At 39.7% G+C, this 19675-nt stretch overlaps 1 protein-coding gene across 3 annotated transcripts; it reads left to right on the forward strand.

Annotated features, from left to right (window-relative positions):
- Positions 1 to 995: 995 nt before the first annotated feature.
- On the forward strand, positions 996 to 19549 carry inpp5b (inositol polyphosphate-5-phosphatase B). 3 transcript variants are annotated; one of them, XM_047598160.1, is made up of 23 exons: positions 996 to 1318; positions 2092 to 2171; positions 2453 to 2550; positions 2668 to 2697; positions 2790 to 2900; positions 3979 to 4122; positions 8206 to 8296; positions 9640 to 9810; positions 12157 to 12258; positions 12536 to 12650; positions 13399 to 13515; positions 14240 to 14427; positions 14697 to 14808; positions 14896 to 15005; positions 15891 to 16026; positions 16263 to 16373; positions 16613 to 16778; positions 16966 to 17201; positions 17693 to 17800; positions 17970 to 18054; positions 18351 to 18478; positions 18586 to 18697; positions 19140 to 19549. In XM_047598160.1, the coding sequence occupies exons 1-23, from the start codon at positions 1262 to 1264 to the stop codon at positions 19250 to 19252; spliced, it is 2721 nt and encodes a 906-aa protein (XP_047454116.1). In that variant the 5' UTR covers positions 996 to 1261; the 3' UTR covers positions 19253 to 19549. The 3 variants fall into 3 exon arrangements, with proteins under 3 accessions (XP_047454116.1, XP_047454117.1, XP_047454118.1); XM_047598161.1 differs by lacking the exons at positions 996 to 1318; positions 2092 to 2171; positions 2453 to 2550; positions 2668 to 2697; positions 2790 to 2900 and adding an exon at positions 2947 to 3694; XM_047598162.1 differs by lacking the exons at positions 996 to 1318; positions 2092 to 2171; positions 2453 to 2550; ... (1 more) ...; positions 2790 to 2900; positions 3979 to 4122 and adding an exon at positions 5271 to 5419.
- Positions 19550 to 19675: the final 126 nt, after the last annotated feature.

The raw sequence follows: 19675 nt of genomic DNA on the forward strand, positions 1-19675 counted from the left end.
GGCTGCCATCAAGCTGTGTCATTGCTATGGGGTGGGGGTGTCTGGTCTGGTCTAGGTGAGTGCTGCATGTCTAAGTAACATCCACATGAATGGATGAAGATCCAAAAGTTTCCCAGCAGAACAATATATTGTCACCAGATGGTCAATGTTATTTACATCTCCTGTCAGTGGTTTTAATGTTGTGGTACAGTCGTTACAAGTTTGTGGCACTTAAAAATGTCTTGCCCAATATTTTTATGTGTCAAAAGCACTGCTATCCTAAGATCTTGTTTATACTCACATTAAACTTCCAACACTTTAACTGTTTATCATTCCGCTGGGTCCTATATGAGACAGCAGTAGCTTTTTGAACCAATCAGAGCTCTGTACACAAGCTGTGTTTGAGTAAATGCTGCAGGTAATATGTATTTTTCTCCTGGTTTCATTGATAAAAGTCATTATAGGATTCAACGAAGACAGCGACACAACCAACACATTGTTAAAAAAAATGTGCGAACACAATAACTTCTTATTTTTTTTAACTGTGTGATAACTTTGATTACTCAAGAACAACACGACTTAGAGTGATTCTGACATTTCTGATAGAAACATCAGAGTTCTGGCTTTCAAAAGAGACCAAGACCATGCAGGAGCTCCAAAATATTGATAAACAGCATTCAATTGACTTTGGATATGTCCTAAATAGGCATTTTTTTTCTTCAAGTATCAGACTACAACGTGCGTCCTTCACATTTTTGCTCATTTGTAAATAATGGAAACTAGCCTCCTATTTAACAACAAACAGAAGCGACAGATTCCATCATGTATTCCGCCTTATTTGGGTTTCCCCTTCATCCACACTCGTTAAAAAGAGGGCTCACCAGAACTTCCTCGAAAGCTAGAAAGCTGTCTGGACACGGGTATATTGCAGGACGTAATCCTCTTTGGGTCTTTTGCCTGAGGCCTTTAATCCAAACCACCAAACTGAGCTGATGACAGCCCTGGCGTGACGTCACCGTGGGCGCACAGAGCGATCCTGACTCAGTGCGTGGCAGGACTGGGTCGGGCTGGGCCAGCAGCGCCAGAGGAGGAAGAAGAAGAACATCTGGATCGAAAAGGGATCATGTCTTACGCGGAGGCCCTTCACTGTCGCTTTACACTTTCTTTTTCCTTAAAACAGGAATAACTTCTCGGACCTCCTCCGCGTGTTTTCGTCTTGGCAGCGTGGGGCAGTCAACAAGTCCACTACTTTTTTTTTTTTTTTTTTTTTTTTTTTTTTACCATGGATCAGTCCGTCGCAATTCAAGAAACTTTGGAAAGGGAAGACAGCTGCATTATAGTATCCTTTGCGAGTCGTGTGTGCTTGTTTGAGGGCGATCACGGATTCAGACTGCGGATTTCCTACTTTTAACGAAAGAGTTGAAGAGACACGACACCTCTCCTGTTCTTCTGAGGGATTCCAGAACCCAGAGTGAGGCCTGTATACCACAAGACTGGGCTGTGCAACGTTGCTGACAGCTTTCGGAATAAATCGTTACTACTTTTGTACTCTTGGGCTGTGATTTCGAACCACGCAAGACATTTTGAGCACACGTAGTTCTTAGCCCAAAATCAGGTTTGGGCAGTAGCTAATGACTTCCCAGTTTACTGTAGTGAGAACCTTTATCCACAAGATGGCAACTTTGGTGCACCAGAAGAGTGATGGGAAAAGTGGAGGCGTTTTAGTTTGAATTCAGAAATACCATAAAATCAATATTGTGTTTATAACGTTGCTTGAGTCAAGATAAATTAGATAATAGATAAATCATTTGTCAGAACTGCATCTGTTAGCTTTATATATTCTAGACTAGGTTAAGGTTGCATGTGTACTGAGGCATTTCTTTATATATGTGTGTGTGTGTGTGTGTATATATATATATATATATATATATAACTAAAACAAAAAGCACATAAGTAACAAAAAAGTATAACGTCTCTCACATAATGCAGTAGAAATGTACTTTCCATTACTTTTTCACTGAAGCTAAAATGTCTTGTTACCCATTGTGGTAAAGTTGACCCGAGCACCACGTACACGTTTGTCTACTATCTCCTTAACTAAGCTGTGAACATGCTGTCCAGTGTCAGGTCCACTTTGATGATGTTCCAGAGAGCAGACTGCTGGGGCTGGTGGAGTCTGGGGCAGAACATGCGTAAGTTTTACCACCGTGCACGAATAAGTTCCATCACGGTTTTAGTAAATGCACAGAGGTGCATCAGCCTGTCTGATTCTGAAACTAAACACCATGTAAACCTCAGAATTGTGGTGTTTGCTGCAAGACCAGCGTTATGAGCATGTTGATTGTGGCATTTGACTGTGTTCATCTGCTGCATGTGCTGTGTGATGTAGGACATTGGTTCAGAGTATAGACTGAGGTTACTTAAAACCCAGTTTTAAAATATATATATATATATATCTTACAATGTTTTGCAGAATCTTCATTTATAACCACAAAAGAATGGCCATTACCGCTGAAGACGTATCATTGGAGGATATTGTACCCATCTCCCTTGACTTTGCTGTTGTTGAAGGTGAACAACTTTTGCATATTTTACATAATCTCAAACAGATTTCTTGCTGGTGTCTGTATCAGTGTAACTCTAGTTTTTAGTGACTATGCTTCTGACGTACTCTAACCCCCCTTCTAGTTTCTTCGCCGGACGAACTTGTGGTTGTGGGTGAGTCGTCCTCATTTCAGTCGTAATGTGCGAGACACCTGACCGAAATGAAGATAAACAACGTGTTTTTTCCTGCCTTCTTCTGATTGTAGGTGCTGATACTCGGGTGAGGTTAAGCTACAAGGACTCAGAGCTGGAGATTAGACTTCCTTTTGGGTCACACTCGCGCCTCTTCCTCTGTGAAGTCAACAAGGCGTGGAGCGGTAGGCTATCTAGTATATAACTGTGTAAATATGAAGAAAATAAAAGAAAAACTGTGTGTTGCAATCAGTTCTAATTAGGCTTTCTTTTCTCAAAGTAGAAGGCACTTACATTATGCACCAATATGAACAAATAATCTACTCTAACCATCTGCAAGGAGGAATCCTGTTCAGCCGGTTTGCTTTAGTTACTTTGTTTTTATTTTATTTATCCTTTTTTTGTTTTATTGCATGTGAAAGCATAGATATCATTATTTTTATTTAAGTATATTTGTGACTGTGCTGGCAGCATTGTTTCACAGCATCTTAGAACTACATACAGTTGGTGTGAGTTCATCTGTCACTCATGTGTGTACGCGATGCCTGATTACAAAAAAAAAAAAGGTGACGAAACAAGAAGGGTGGAGTTTGAATGCCGTGCTTAGTTTGTCCCACCCAGCAATTGCTGCACAAGGACAAGATGAGAACACTCTAAATTGGACATAATTCATTTTCTTGGATGCTTTTTTTGAGCGACTGTTTTACAATCTGCTTTCTGTTCATGTGAATGGACCGGGTCGTTGAAAAGTGGAAAGGCAGTCAGCTCTGTTAAGGATGTGTCACTTTTACCACCGGCTTGCTATTTTCTCGGTGGAAGTCATGTGTGAACATGGATGAAGACTGATATGTTAGTTGTTTTTTTGTGGTACTCTAAATTGAGCCACAGAGGCTTTTAACTTCCTGAGGGAGACCAGTAATGGAAAGATTAAATGACCTGCCACCTGTTGTGAAAAGGAAGAGTCAGAGAAATGTTAAAGGTAAGCAGATGGAGGTGAAAAAAAAAAAGTTCACTACACAAATTAAACCTGCATGTAGGCACAAGAATCGTTGGTTGTTGCTTAACACTTAAATAACTGCTATTGAATTTCATTAACGTCAGTGGAGATGATGATACTATTGCTTTTCAAGTATCTCCACTTTGGCTGAAAACAATTCATGAGAAAATGTAAAACTGGGACTAAGCTTTTGTTGTATCCTTCACTCAAACATTCTCCCATAATCCTAAGTCTTTCTCTTATTTACCCTGTCCATCTTTCCTCAGATGTTTGCAGGTCTCCTGCGAGTGTGCCCACATTTGAGTGGATCAACAGGTACCATAAGACCCCCAGAGGACATGGAGTCGTCAAACAAGCCCTTACACCCATCGGCACAACACTTACTAAGATCAGCCAGCATCGGAAAACAGGTTTGTCATCTTATCTATGTTAGTAGATGCTTCCAGCCAGTGGCACCAAAATTATTTCAATTGGAATAGCTCTGCCAGTGTAAACTTTGTTATTCGCCCCTGAAAGGTTGCATCAAGAAAGTATGTGGTTTCGCAAATACCACTTCCTTTCAATGTGACTGGCCTAACCTGCACATACGTTGAAATGGCAGATATTTGGAAATGTCATAGCAGGAAAGACAAAAAAATTGTGACAAACAGAATTAGGTTGTCTGTGGGTCCTAGTAAGCCATGGGTAAGGGGCATAGCAGAACTAAATGGAATGCCGTTATAACACATACATGTAAATAAACTTTATCTATTTTTAGTTCTTCAGTAAGTGATTCACATTTTCATACTTTCCTAAGTGCAAAAAGCATGATCACCTTTTGTTATGAGTCTTAAATGGGGAACTTGCAAATCATGCAAATGGTAAATATGGAGTTATCCATCAAAACCTACATCAAATAAACAAAGAAAGGTCTTAAATCAGAGTACCTTGGAGATAATTCAACAATATGCACATGATAGGCTGCCACTATTAAAGTATGTACGGTGTTGATTATGTTACTATGTTAAAATAATGATACACTTTATTTATATAGCGCTTCAAAACTCAAAGACACTTTACAAACTGTATGTCATGTTCTTCCTCTCTGAGATGTGAAAGTGCAGTTTATATATTTTGAATGAAGACATAATGTCCATGCATCATCATGGTTTTGAATGCTATAGTCGCTGTTGTTGACATGCAAAACATCTGATCAAATTACACTACCACACTAGTATCCCTAGAGTAGGGGGGAGGGTCACATTTATATAAACAAAAAAGACCTTTTAGAGAATTTGTATAAAATACATGAGTTTCACTTAATGTGACACTGTGAATATTGTGTGGTGCTTCTGCAGAATAGAATGTTTTTTTGTTTGTTTGTTTGTTTGTTTTGTTGCTTTTTGGACAAAATATTCAGAAGAAGAACAAACAGGCGAACATGCAGGATAAAATATGTGTCAATATTTATCTTATATTTTATTGGGCTCAACTGGATAGCACCCCTGCAGTATTTTAAAACTATGCGGTGTAATGGATAGTGATTGTTTATTGTCCTGTCTGTGCGGAACCAAGCAGCAGCAGCATAATGGAAACTCCTCCTACTAGTAACTAGAAGGTTTGCATGGGCAGGTCCTCTATGAACCAGCACACTGGACATTGGTCTTCTGCACACACACAATGCGTGGGAGCGGTGCAGGGAGATGTCTAGGGTGATGAGAGACTCTGGTATGAAATATGTCCCTTGTTTAATTTTGTCGATGTCGAGGCGTTGAAGGGAAACGCGTGTCGTTAGCCTAATAGCAGAATTGCCTAAGTCATATTTGAACGTTTTCGGAAAACGAGAAAAGAACACGCATTCGTTTTAATAAGCACATTATTTTTTTTATTGATACTGTAACAGTAAGTAAAAAAATAATTTAGGCAATTACGCTGTTAGGCTAAAGATATGCACCACTCAGCCCACTGAGATCACCTAGCTTCGTAGCTAATGCTAACGGGCACTTATTATTGCAGTTTAAACTTTAGCTCGAGTAGCTAGAGGGCTCGTCCGGACTCTCGGACGGAACGGTGATTCATTTTTATTCCTATAGACGTGTTAATGTTATTTGTTCCCCCCTCGCTGTCATTAAATAGTACTAACAGCTAATGCTAGCACTGGCTGAATAATGTCCACTATTTGTATTAGTAGTTGCTGGTTGTGTGACACGGAGTGACACAATACCGTGTTTTAGAGACACATAATGGTGCCGTCCACCGAGACACTGTTTGGTCCTTGGGTTATTTGTTATTTTAATCGCTGTATTTTTTCCAGATAGACTTGCAGCTCATCCTCGTAGCCAGATTTAGCCTGTTAGCTTCAATCAGTTGTCTGCAAACTTTCTTCGGACCGACTCCCGGTGAGATAAAGGTGATAAAGATAAAGGTGCTCACTGTGAGCTGTGCCTTCGTGACAAACGCCTTTCAGTCATTCAGCTCCGATCTATCAGAGCGCGTTATTGCGGAAAAGATATGAATTGAAAAATAAATCATAGTAAAACAAAATAAATGTTTTAACCGTCAGGTAGTAAGAAACAGAAATTAAATTACCGGTTCATGTAGGTGAGACTCCTGAGGGGAAGTTGTGAAATGCTGAACTTTGTGCAGATGCAGTTAAGAAGGCTGTTACAGTCTGAGGACTGATGGACCCGTTTGACAGTAATGTTGGCTGGTGATGAACGGCGACAGAGAGCAGCAGGCATGTGAAATTGCAGGTGGTCAGACTTTATGCAGCTCTCTTCTCTGTGGTTGATAATTCAGTTGAGCTGTTTAGAAACACCAGAGCACGTTCAGGATTGTTTAATATCCCATGTAATAGCTGAGCTACTTCCGCGCACACAGGACTCTTACGGTGATTGCACTTAACAGTTGTAATATTGGTTTAGTTGTGTGAAAGATACTACCGCACCGCTTTTTTTTTTTTTTTTAAAAAAAAGCACTGTCACAAAGTAGCTGCCATACCTTTCAAATTTGTCTTCCGCAGGGTGTGAACGTCATGTCGAATTTAACAATGCTGCGTGATGTCACGTTTGATTGTTGATGCAAAGCAAGCCTTATATTTGTTTTTATTCGGCGTTCACTTTGCAAATAATGTCTAACATCTGGTTAGACCTGCTTTCTAATGGCTTGTGTTTTTATTAATCAACAGTGTCCTCACATCCATCCCTAATAACATGTGTGTTAGGAGTTTTATACTTATATATACTTTAGCTTCAGTTTGACAGGTGCATGTAGGTTTCCTGTATGTTGACAGGAGATTTGAACCTTCTCACTAGTACTATTAAAGCATTACTTTTCCAAAGTAATTTCACAATTTGCTATAAGGCTAAAGAAAGGGACTGCGTTCTCTTTAAATACATAAAGTATTTATATATAAAGTGTCAGTTGATGCTAATTTTATAAGTGATTATATTTGATCTTGACTTGCTTAACCTATATAAATGGTCTTTCATTTTTAGTAAGTGAAACAAACAGCATAAACATTTCTATCATTCTCACAGTTCGGTGTAGAGGTTGCAAGAACGAGGTAGTGATGACAATGGCTTCAGAAATGCTTTAATATTTCTCAGACACCATTTTTTTAATCTTTTGTAACAGAAATTGTGTTATTAGTATTGGAACAATTAGGATTGTTATTATGCCAGATTTATTTGATTTGAACTAATGTGCTCTTAGACTTCTGTTCCTCCGGTTTTTATTCATTTATATACACTACCAGTGAAAATTGTAGAGCAAATGTGTGACCGATTGTACCACCATTTATCTGGCCTGTGTCTCATCTCTTCAGTAATCTCACTGCGGTGTCGGTCAGGTGCCATCTTAATGTAGTCTGCTATAATTTTGTAGCGCTTCATTTCCTGCTCAAAGAACCTGGCTTTCCTTTTTCGCTGGAGCCAGCTGTGGTCCCTGCCAAGCTGCAGGAGACAGGGGCCATGCTGTCTCATACTTCACACTCCGCCATTAAACGCAGCTACTTAGAATGCAATAACTGTAACCTACTGCAAAAGACAGCCTCAGTCGATCGACTGCAAGTTACTGGGCTCTGACTTGGCACTTTTATTCTTCGTCACAGTTATCTTTAATTTATCCTTAACTTAAGTCACTAGTTGGCTGTAATGCTGATTTGCTAAAGGTTTGATTAAAGCTGTTTAAAGCTAAGTTTAATTCTTCTTACAGTGAGTGGGCCTAAGCTTTCAGTACCTCACGCATGCTCAACAGCTCAATGAAACTAACAGATACTGTATGTGCTTCACTACTTTCTCACTGACTTCCACAGTCCCATGGTCCCCTCGTTCTGTTGTGGTCTAAAGCCACCTGAGGGGACAATTAATGCCACCAACCATTTATAAGGCTGTTAACTTCTCATATGGTGCCATCAAAATGCAGCAAAATCATCTGAAATTCAATGAACATAGCAGCTGTCCTTGCAATTGCCGTTTATGCTGTGTTCTGTCTCTCATGCTCTTCACAAACAGAGAAATCATCGGAAAAAGGGGGAAGTTTAGAAAAGGAGAAAGGCTCAAACAGTGGTACCCAAAAATCCAAAGTGCATTCCAACCCAGAGAGGTAAGGGCCTTTTGTTAACGTTTACTGTAACCAAACAGTTTCTGTTTGCACCCAGTGTTACTCACCAAATATATTGTTCTGTATCCTTGGGGCTAAAAAAAGATGTTGTTTACGTTTTCTTAAAAGTAATATCTATCTGCAAAGTTAATTTTCTTTCAAATTGGTGTTTTAACTCAAGTCTTGCTTACCAATTTTGCAGTAATCTTTCCTAGATGACGTACACTTAAATACGTTTGTGTTTCTAAACAAAAACTATTTTAAAAAAACATTAATAATAACTTGCCTCTTGTGTATATATAGGCGGTAGCCATATGACAAAATGTGGTTTAACTAAATTTTAGTTGTTTTCATAGGAAACAAAGCAAAATGTATCATTGGGGATTCATGTTGATTTATCTACTCGTAGTCAATGTTGATCCTTTTGTTTTGTTTGGGGAAATGGTCGCGTGATACAGCTGGGGTGAGTCAAGGAAGGACACATGTTAGCTGATAAGACCACATCTGCATCACCGCTATTTAAAATCCTCTATTTTTAACTGTGTTTGACTCTAGAACTAGTACTAGTACTAGTATTTTTGTAAACTCTCCCCTAATATGTTTTTTTGCACTATATAATTTAATAAATGAATGAATGAATGAATGAATAGTGAGCATAGCAAAATATTTGTTACCTGCACTTCTTGTTGGTACTTATACAAATAACACTGGATATTTGACAGTGTAAAGAGAAATATGAAATATGAAACAGTTTTTAGTTTGAGAAAGCTGTATCTATAAATAATCATCTTTTCTATACAGCACCTGCACCCCTAGATTACACAATATCAGCCCATATCATGACTTTATGTGAATATGTCTAAAAAGTTTCCGTTCAGCTGGCCTGATTAACAAACCCATAAGCCACCGCTGCAATACTTGGAATGAGATAATAAAAATAAGATGGTGTTTAGTTACACCATATTCCTGGAAGATAACAGAGTCCAGACATATTACGTTTCTTCTTCTCCCCTCAGCCTCATTCCATACCAACAACACAGAAATAGAGCATCATGACTCTTGATAGCCTGGGATCCTGTTCCTGGTGCTCTGATGTAGTGTGCACTGTGACTGTTACATAAATCCTAGTAATGTCTGCTATGCTTTGAGGATGCTTTGATGCAGTTTTTCTTGGGAGATCTGTGTCCTGTCCTGAGTGTTTAAGGGCTATTGTGCTGTGAAAACCATTTAATGCATTTCATTTAACGCGCTGGTCCCCTTTAAACTCGCAAGTGTGTGACAGAATGTTGCATCTTGGCCTGTTTCTCCTCACACCTGATTGTCATGTCTTCTCCTGTGGTATGCAGTCAGGCCATCTCCAGTAGAGAGGAGAGGGATGACCTGGTGCGCTCTTCTAGCCACACCCCGTCTAACAAAGCCCAGATACTGGCCATGCCGCAGTTTGGCCTGCGCGACAACCTGATCAAGTGTGAGCTCCTGAAAAATGAGGATCTTTATACTTACCTGGAGCACTTCAGGTATGTTACTCTTCACTGTCTGTTCTATTAGGTTGAGAGCTGTTTGGTCGAATGCTGCAGTGTGATCTTGACACAATCAATGTGGGTATGAATCCATAAAGACAGTAAATCTATCTACTTTCTGAATGGCTGGCCCCTTCATGAAAAGTCCAGTCTGCTCAGTGGGTTCCGGTGGCCTGAGTTGGGCCCCGGTTATGAGGAAATGAGAGACAGGGAAAGGAGGTATATGGAATAAAAATTTTAGAAAGCATTTCATTGGATTCAAAGTTGGCACACGACCCAGAGTGCAGGATGAGTCATTAATATTTTGAGATGATTATCTGAACTAAAATACCCTAAAATACCCATAACAACACCAACAAAATGACCATTTTTTGTCACTGTTGAGCCAAACACTGGTGTTTAGGTGACATATAGTGCAAGGCATAGCATATAAGAACAAGTAAGCATCAAAAAGTTTTATAGTTTATACTGTAGTTGTTTGAACGCTTAACCTTTACCACAATATAGTATGTATGTATATATATATATATATATATATATATATATATATATATATAAAAAACTGTAATATTCTCACACAACTGCATTATAGAGACTTACTTTATAAGACTATGTGGAAAAGTATTAAGACTCTTTGGAGAGTAGTCTGGATGTGTTGAGCTGTACTTTGCTTGTTAAGAACAAAATTCCTTTGAAAAGATAATTCATGCAGACACGGCGTGTGCCCACAGTGTAACTGTGAACAGAGTTTTTTATCCGAGAAGTGTTATGTAAAACTAATGAGTCAGCATCTGTGGGTTTGTCTTTCTGCGAACCAAGTTTGACTTCACTGTCTCTGATAGTGTCTAGAATGTGTGGTAAAGTGCTGTGGATCCTGTTGTAGCTCTTTGAACTCTCTTAATATTTATTGGAGCAATGAATGGCTTCTGTTTCTAACAAATCGGAAAACAAAAGTACTTTTTTAAGGAACAAAATCAGATACCTCTGCATGCGGTTGGTCCTACAACCAATTACAGCCATTCTGTTATGAACCAGTTCTACCCACCACCCCTCAGAGGACTGCGTAAAGCCCGCCTAAACAATTCGATTGGCTTGGTTCCCAACTTGAGACCATCAAACATTTTGTGGGAGGGCAAAGTGCAGGTTGGCGTCCAGGCAATAACTTTATCAGACATGGCAGATCAATGGAAAACAAGTAACACTGTGTCAGGACACGTTTGAATTGCCTCCTTTATTATCATTCTACAGTACATACTGAGAATGTACTCAATATTCACGTTGATGTACAGCAGAGAAATAAAAGCTTAGGAAAGCAGCAGTCCAAGAGTGTTCAGCATCCTTTTACTTAGCTGAGGCTGGAGCCATTAGGACAGAACATGTTGTGCAGTGTGACACCAGTCAGCACTAAAAAAAGGAGCCCTGTGCTGCTCCTGCAACGGTGCATGTGCAAAACAAGGTCAGAAATGAAGTTTATTGAATGGGAGGAAGCTAGTATTTATTCTGGACCTGCAGAATAGGTCTCAGTGGGATGCAAATAGTAAGGGCTTGGCCCTCTCACGATTCATGTGCCCTTCAACAGTGCACTTAACTTTCAGTAGGCAGCACATGAGATGTTTTTCTTATCTGCTGTGCCTGATGTGTACTCTACACAGTTCCTAGGTCATGTTAATTATTCTATTATTATTTTACTCTCTGCTTTTCATTTACCAAACAGGATTTCTCTTTTGCCATTGTTTCAGTTTCAATGCAGATATGAAAATAATCTCCCAGCCAGCCTTTAACACATGCCTACGTGCGACCTCTGTGTCAAAACTTAGGGTTAAGGTTGCCCAGGAAACGGCCTCACTCTGTGCATCATGGGGTCTGTTCGGACCTTGCATAGCATCTGTCCTGGGTAATCCAATCACAAGTGACCAGCGCAAAGTACAGATGTAAACACTCCCAGGATGCTTTGAGATCACATACTTGACTTACTCGCCGCTTACATTTATCTTGTCAAGTAACAACATCCTCCATTCAGCCGCTTAATTTGTCAGCAAGTGCCTCCTTGCAAAGTCCACTGACACTGATCCAGTGTCGCTCTGCTGCTTTAAGCCTGTGGCTAGCCTGTGGCTACAGGCTACAGGGTTTGCAATAACTTGAGGCTCGTTACACATGCAAACCAGCTGTAGTGAAACCAAAGGAAGAAGGCGGCCACAATGCATGCATCATTTGTTGTATTTCAGTCTCCTAAAATATCACAAAAATGACAGTCTTTTGCCAGAAAGCAGCACAGCTAGCGGGCTAAACTCAGCTTGGTTTTTCCTTTGTGCCTGCATCTCATCTTTCCCTCTTCTGTTTTAGCTTTTTTCTTGGCACATACAATGTGAATGGACAGACGCCAAAAGAAGGCCTCCATCCTTGGCTGAACTGTACTCTGAACCCTCCTGACATGTACTGTGTGGGGTAAGTCACATTCTCCTTGCTGATGAACAGCTTTGCAGTTCTCTGCATAATCCCTTCACAAAAACAGACATATTCTTCTCAGACATCTGACAGACGCATGCAGCTATTGAACCATCTCGCACAGAAATATGCCCACCCACACATTCCGGGACTGTGTTTCCACTAATCCAGCCTAATCAAAAAGTTTAGTGTATAGCACAGCAGTTCTGCATGAAGTAAGAGTCAAACTTTTGAAGAATTCCTTTCTTCTTCTCACAAAATTTGTCCTTTCTTGCAGCTTTCAGGAGCTAGACCTCAGCAAAGAGGCTTTCTTTTTCAATGACACCCCTAAAGAGCTGGAGTGGACGAAAGCCGTGTCCGAGGCCTTGCATCCAGATGCCAAATATGCCTTAGTAAGGAACTATTTTTATTCCTCAACTCTTGTTTATTGGAGCTCATAGCTACTAGTTGGTATTTGAACTAGATTTGTGAATGTTTATGCCACAGTTTCTGTGTATCGTTATGTTGCATCGCCTGTAACACAGAAACATTTCTGTTTGTTTCCTGAGCTTAGTCAGAACATACACGGTATTTCATGTAAATGTTTGCCTTGTCTCTTCTTATTATTATTCACTTTCATCTACTTCCCTTTTCTCTGAGTGCTGACTCTATCTTATTAGCTTCCTCATTTCTTGAGCCGGCTGTTTCTTTATTTTCAAGTCATCTCATAGTGCACAAGATCCGTTTGAGTCACACAACCAGTATGATGAAGTTTTCTCATCTACTGCTCTGACTATTACACACTTGTCTGATCTTACCGACACTGAAACTGTGAAAGCTGAAAAAATAACATTCACACTAACATCTGAGTGTTGCTTTGTGTAGAATAGACAGAGGTCTGTCAAACTAGTTTGCCACCTCACTTGCAAAATAGCCTCATTTTGTGGAAGGTACTTTTCTGCCTCTGGTTTCCTTGAGATAAGATGCGTGTGATACCAGATGTGTACAGCTGGAGAAACACAAAGAAGATGCTGATATGCTGATATAAGCACCAAAACCTGCATTAAAGCACTTTGCCTGTGAGCACACATACAAAAGAAGTGCAGTAATGTGCATGCTCCATTACTCTGTGGGTTGTAACTTTCCCTCTGACTGTTACAGGTGAAGTTGGTGCGTCTGGTGGGCATCATGCTGATCTTCTATGTGAAGAAGGAGCATGCGGAGTTCATTTCTGATGTTGAGGCTGAGACTGTGGGCACAGGCATCATGGGAAGGATGGTGAGTTAGTTCTGTGTGAGCAGAAGACAAGAAGAAATATGTCCTTTTCTTTTCTTAGATTGCTCTGTCAGAGATGTGGCAACAAACATCCTTCCTTACTCTGTCAGTTTTTCTTAGATTCAGACAGTTCACTGGTAGTGCTTCCAGTTTCGCATTAAAAATAACATTTGCATCATATTTAAGGTTGAACAAGTATGAATAATGTTGTCTGTATTAGATTATGGCAAAAGAAAAAATACAGTTACAGTGTTGCACTGACTTGACAACGGCCGGGCGAATAATAATAGTCATGGCTGTTATGCACAACAGTTGTGCTGTGATGAAAGGAATCTAAAGTGCTGTTTGCTTCCTCTTTTGGAGTCTCTTCACTTCAGTGTGTATTCATCCATAAACCGGCTTCATTTTTTTTCCTCCTCATGTACTGTTGCAGGATTGGTTATTTTTGTCTTACTTAGCAGTCCTTACCGCGTAGAGCAGATGGCTGGCTGTTGGTCAGTGGGGGGGGGGGGGGGGGGCAAAGTAGCTGTCATCACTTCCTGTTGTAATGAAAAGCTAGGTTATGGTGTGAATAAAGACTCATCTGAAACCTGCTAAGCCTGCCAAAGTGTTTGCATAGTGTCACATTACTGTCGAGCAGAGTGCATTTTCTTTGGATCTTTTCCCCAAGAGTTTTCATTGACTTGTGCCGTTCTGACTCTTTGTTTTATTTCGTACTCATTCTCAGGGAAACAAGGGCGCCGTGGCAATCCGTTTCCGCTTCCACAACTCCACCATCTGCGTGGTTAACTCTCACCTAGCAGCCCACATTGAAGAATACGAGAGACGTAATCAAGACTACAAGGATATTTGCAGCCGTCTCCAGTTTCGCCAGCTTGATCCCAACCAGCCTCCACTCACTATCATGAAGCACAAGTACATAACCATTGACGTGTTACTGATTGACACAGGGATTCAAAGGGATTTAAAGATTTAGAGTAACTGTTTATGAAGGCATCACACCACAGCGTTAAAAATACAGTTTAAGTTCTGCTTATCAGCCTTTAACCCCAAAACGTATTGACTGTCTTCTTACACAAATCTCAGTGATGTTTAATTTCATGTTTAGCATTGATTGCAACATATCTCATAGCTGATTTTGCCAATTTCGCCAATTTCATTCATTTCTGTGCTTCCTTTTTCAGTGTGGTTTTGTGGATCGGTGACCTCAACTACAGAATCACTGACCTTGACGTCGACAGTGTGAAGGATTTAATTAGCAAGAAGGAGTTTGAAACCCTGCACGGTTATGATCAGGTAATATCAATGACTAGGTTTGTCGTGCCATTTAAATCCTCGTTTGTGTCCGAGTGGTGAAATTTACCGACTGCATGTCGTCCTCAGCTCAAGAAGCAGATCGATGAGGAGGCCGTGTTTGTGGGCTTTGAGGAGGGGGAGATTGATTTCCAGCCCACCTACAAGTATGACACCGGCTCTGACAAATGGGATACAAGGTAGTCGTCATATGAAGGCCTGACTTTCACTGAAGAATATGTTAAATATTGCATTTGTCTGTGTGCATTTCAGAACGGTGTCTCTTGGGTTTTCAGTGTGCTGTTCTTGTACAGCATACATTGTACATACATTGTACAGGAACAGGAGCACACTAGAAATGTGTTTTCTGGGTTGTAAACCAAATAATAGGACTGTCCCGTGAACCAACACATCACAGCTTGTGTTAATATTGACATTTACAAAATTCTACAGCTCAGAAGTTGAAAATGGCTCAAAACGCCATCTGCTGTTTGAAATCATCCTTAACCCTGGAAGACTATTTCTGCCATAGAGTCGACCATTTGGGACTTCCCTACCTAGTGAAATAAAGCACAGCCGTTGTCTCCAACTTCTGTGTGCGCTGGTTTTGTCACTCTGCATTGTAGTTTTAGGGTTAGTTTGAGTCACTGTTCTGTCGTTGGGCAGTGACAGAACTGTAGCGTTATGGCCGTGGTATGGGTTGAATACTACAGTGATAAAAACTGAATTCAGTTGAGACATGTCCAACCATGAAGTAAATTCAGCCCAGTACAATGTTAAAAGCACTTGCTTGATAGGTCCAGTTAAAACGAGTGCAGGGGCTGCTTACATTGGCCTTAATAAAGAGTTTAACCATACACCATTTTTAAAAGATTATCAGTAAAATTGCCCTCAGTTAATTTGATGCTGTGTCGGTGGTGTTGTGCAGTATTCTTGTACCGCCTCACAAAATTATCCAGCAGGGATTATGTTATTAACTTTAAAACTGTATTTACGAATACAGTTTCAAAGTAAGGGAGATGTAATTATTGTCTTGTTTATTCTGGTAAAAAAAAAAAAAACATTATTATTTCTCATATATTTAGTGAAAAATGTCGCGTCCCTGCATGGTGTGACCGCATCCTATGGAGGGGAAAGAACATCAAGCAGCAACATTACCAGAGTCATATGGCTCTGAAGACCAGTGACCACAAACCTGTCAGCTCCCTCCTCGTCATCGGGGTAAACGATTCAGCTCTGTAGCTGGTCTCAACTTTTACTTTTTTCATTTAGTTACTTGCTGTTTGAAAAAAGATTCTAGAAAAAAAAGAAATATTATTAATCAGTAAAAAATGCATCAAGATTCGACTTGCTAATCTCACATCTATTTTGTATTATACAGCATGTATTCAGTATTATACCACAGAGGTACAGGCTGTGTTGTTTCTTTTCTGACTTCCTCCTATTTATTCCTTCAGATCAAGAGGATAAATAGTGAGGCCTATAAGAAGACCTTTGAAGAGATTGTACGCAATATAGACAAAATGGAGAATGAATGTATTCCATCGGTCACCTTGTCCAAGCGAGAGGTAAAGTTTCCTTTCACTCTCCATCCTACAATATAAGAGAACAGAGAAATGGGTGCTATGCTAGTGCACTCATTAAGTAATTGCCTTCTTATTGTGTCTTTCTGATGTACTCGGTGTGTAAATCAGCACTAATGAAGGCGTGTATTGATCTTGGATTTTGAGTCTGATGCAGATATTTTAAGGACACAGTGTCACATTAAGACACCTTTTTTCATCTTCGTGAATCTCCATTCTTTCAGTTCCACTTCAACGACGTGAAGTTCATGCAGCACCAGGCGGAGACGCTGAGCCTGTTCAATGACGGGCAGGTCCCATGTCAGTTTGAGTTCATCCAGAAGCCCAATGAGCCCACATACTGCAAGCCCTGGCTCACAGCCAACCCCCCTAAAGGCTTCATTGCTCAGGGTGAGAAGCACAGTCACGGTTTGAGGGAAATCAATGATTTTGACATAAAGCGTAAAGACTTTACTTGTGCTCTCATAATTACTACTGCAGTCTACACCTCATTAATTCCTTGTAGTGACCATAGTGCAATGTATCAACTGACTGGAGTAGCCATTAATCGGAATCTGTCATCTCTCTCAACATCTAGGTGCTTCTGTGGACATTGAGCTTGAGGTCTTTGTAAACCGATCGACAGCACCTGAGCTTAACTCTGGTAAGCAGCAGATTGAAGACATCCTGGTGCTCCACTTAGAGCGGGGCAAGGACTACTTCATCTCTGTGACGGGAAACTACTTGCCAAGCTGCTACGGCACCTCAATCTATTCATTGTGTCAAATGAGGGAGCCTATCCAAGACATGCCGCAAAACACCATTCGTGAACTGGTGAGTTCTCCCTTGAAATGCCTCTTCTGCGTTATCTCTCACAGGGTTTCTGTGGAGTCATGAAAATCTGAAATTTGACAATCCAAATTTAAAGCCCTAAAGGTCTTAAACATGAGCATATTTTGTATTGTAGGTCTTTAAATTACATTTATTCAGGTTTTAAATCCTAACGTTCATTTACCACTTAATTTGCAGTACGACCCCCTCTGGCCACGGCCTGTTTTGTTTCTTCCTCATTAGTGGAGCCCACCTCAGGGACGTCCTGAGTTAATCGTTGAATGATAATAAATTTTGTTATTTTGAAAGTAATTCCGAGTCTCTGATTTGTCATTATTTTTCATATGTCATGTAGGTCTTAAATTTAACAATGATCTTAAGAAGTCTTGTTCAAACCTGCAGAAAACCTGGTCTCACAAGCATCAGTGTAGTGGTTTTGATAATCTTTTATAACTAAAATGCTTCTTTTTGCTTTGTGCTTTGTTCCAATTCAGGCGGAAACGTCTGAAAATGAGATTCCAGAAAACAGTGAAAAGCCTCTTGACATTCCTAAGGAGCTTTGGATGATGGTGGATCACTTGTTCCGCAATTCAATCAAACAGGTGAGAACATTTGAGGGGGATAGTTCTGTGTTTTTATGTTAATATTTAAAAAGCATTACATTTGTTGAGCAGTTTTCATGTGACTTGTGTCCCATTTGACCTCCTCCTAGAATTTTCCTTGTAAGGATAAATAAAGGGACAGTCAAAATACATTGTATTCTATTTGCAGGAAGACATATTTCAGCAGCCTGGGCTCCGGAGTGAATTTGCAGAAATAAGGGACTGCCTTGACACAGGGATGCCAGATTCTCTCCGTATCCTTCAAAACTATTTTCACGATAAAAGAATTTAGCAGGACAGAAACATTAGTAGTAGTCATTATGGAATTTCTAAAGGTGTCTGACAGTGTGGTCTATTTCTTCCTGTTTTTCTATTTAACTTGGAGCACTGGGTTAAAAATTAAATATTAATGGAGATCATATCTGTGTAGAATGAGCATGTCAGCTCTTTAATAGCCAATCTGCCCAGCAGATAATGGTTAACATTGACTCTGTGTTTGTCAAAACATGCTGAATCTGAATTACGAACTTAACTCCTTATTAACCTGCAGCTGGTAGCAACCACTCGGTGGCAGAGGCTTTGCTCCTTTTCCTAGATGCCCTTCCAGAGCCTGTGGTTCCCTACTCTTTTTACCAGCAGTGCCTAGAATGCTGCTCCAATGCCAGTCAGTGTGAGAAAGTGAGTGAAACGACCTCCTGTTAACGAGTTTGGAAAGATGGATTAAATTATAACTAAAGGTTAACCTCTTGCTTTGTCGGCCTAATGTTTTTTTCTTTTACTTTTAGATTATTTCCATGCTACCTCAGTGCCATAAAAATGTGTTCAACTATTTAGCTGCCTTTCTACGTGAGCTATTGAAGAATTCAGCTAGCAATCATTTGGATGTCACCATCTTGGGTAAGGAGAGGAAGCACGCTGATCTGGATGTGTTATTTTTAGCCGTTTGCTTTAGTCATCATGCTGAGTAAGTGAAGAAAAAGTAACAAAGCTTTGTAAAGTGAAAATAAATGAAAAGTCTGTTTAAGATTCTCTTTTTTTACTGCATTCTGTCTATAAAATAATATGCCGTCAGTACTGTATAAATAAAAGTAAATGTGACCTAAATAACAGCAACAGCAAAATGAACTATAGTAAAACGTATATAGTTATGTAAAGCCCTTGATGAAATTCTAATCTTCTCTGGCACAGTCCCTAAAACATTCAATGTAATGTTTTAATGTAATGTAATTCTGCTAATTGAGTTAGCCTAGCACTAGGAGAAGAAAGGACATAATGTGTTATAATATGAAGAATTAAAATAGGAATACTTAATAATAATAATAATTTTCTTTGTGCACAGCTACCATCTTTGCCTCCTTGCTACTGAAGTCACCTATGAAGCAAGATCTTGCAGAAAAGAGGAAGACTCAGGAGTTCTTTCAGCACTTCCTGACCCATGGATCCTCCTGCTGAAATCTAAACACTAATAGCTGTAAAGTCCAGTATTTGAAATAAAGTGTAATGATTTATGATTATTCCAGATGACTTTGTATAGCTATGTAGTATAATTACTGTAAGTGATATTAGTTTGTTTCATCACAATGTTTGTGATCTATCAATGCACAGAGTTTATTGTATATCATTGAACATCTGTAGAAGACCTAACAATTTTTAATGTATGTATATTTTATTTAAAAGAATAATTTGTATTTTAATGTTTCTGATCACAAAACCATATTGTTTATATATATATAAAACTGTTGGAAACCAGTTGTGTCACTTGTTATCCGGTTTTATGATTTACAGTAAATCAAAATCAGAAGAGATTGCCAAGTACGTTTATACATACATGGAATTTGCCTTGATGTTCGTTGCATAAAAAAAAATACAGATACA

The sequence above is a fragment of the Mugil cephalus genome, chromosome 11 (genome assembly GCF_022458985.1).
Source record: "Mugil cephalus isolate CIBA_MC_2020 chromosome 11, CIBA_Mcephalus_1.1, whole genome shotgun sequence".
Classification (NCBI taxonomy): Eukaryota; Metazoa; Chordata; class Actinopteri; order Mugiliformes; family Mugilidae; genus Mugil; species Mugil cephalus.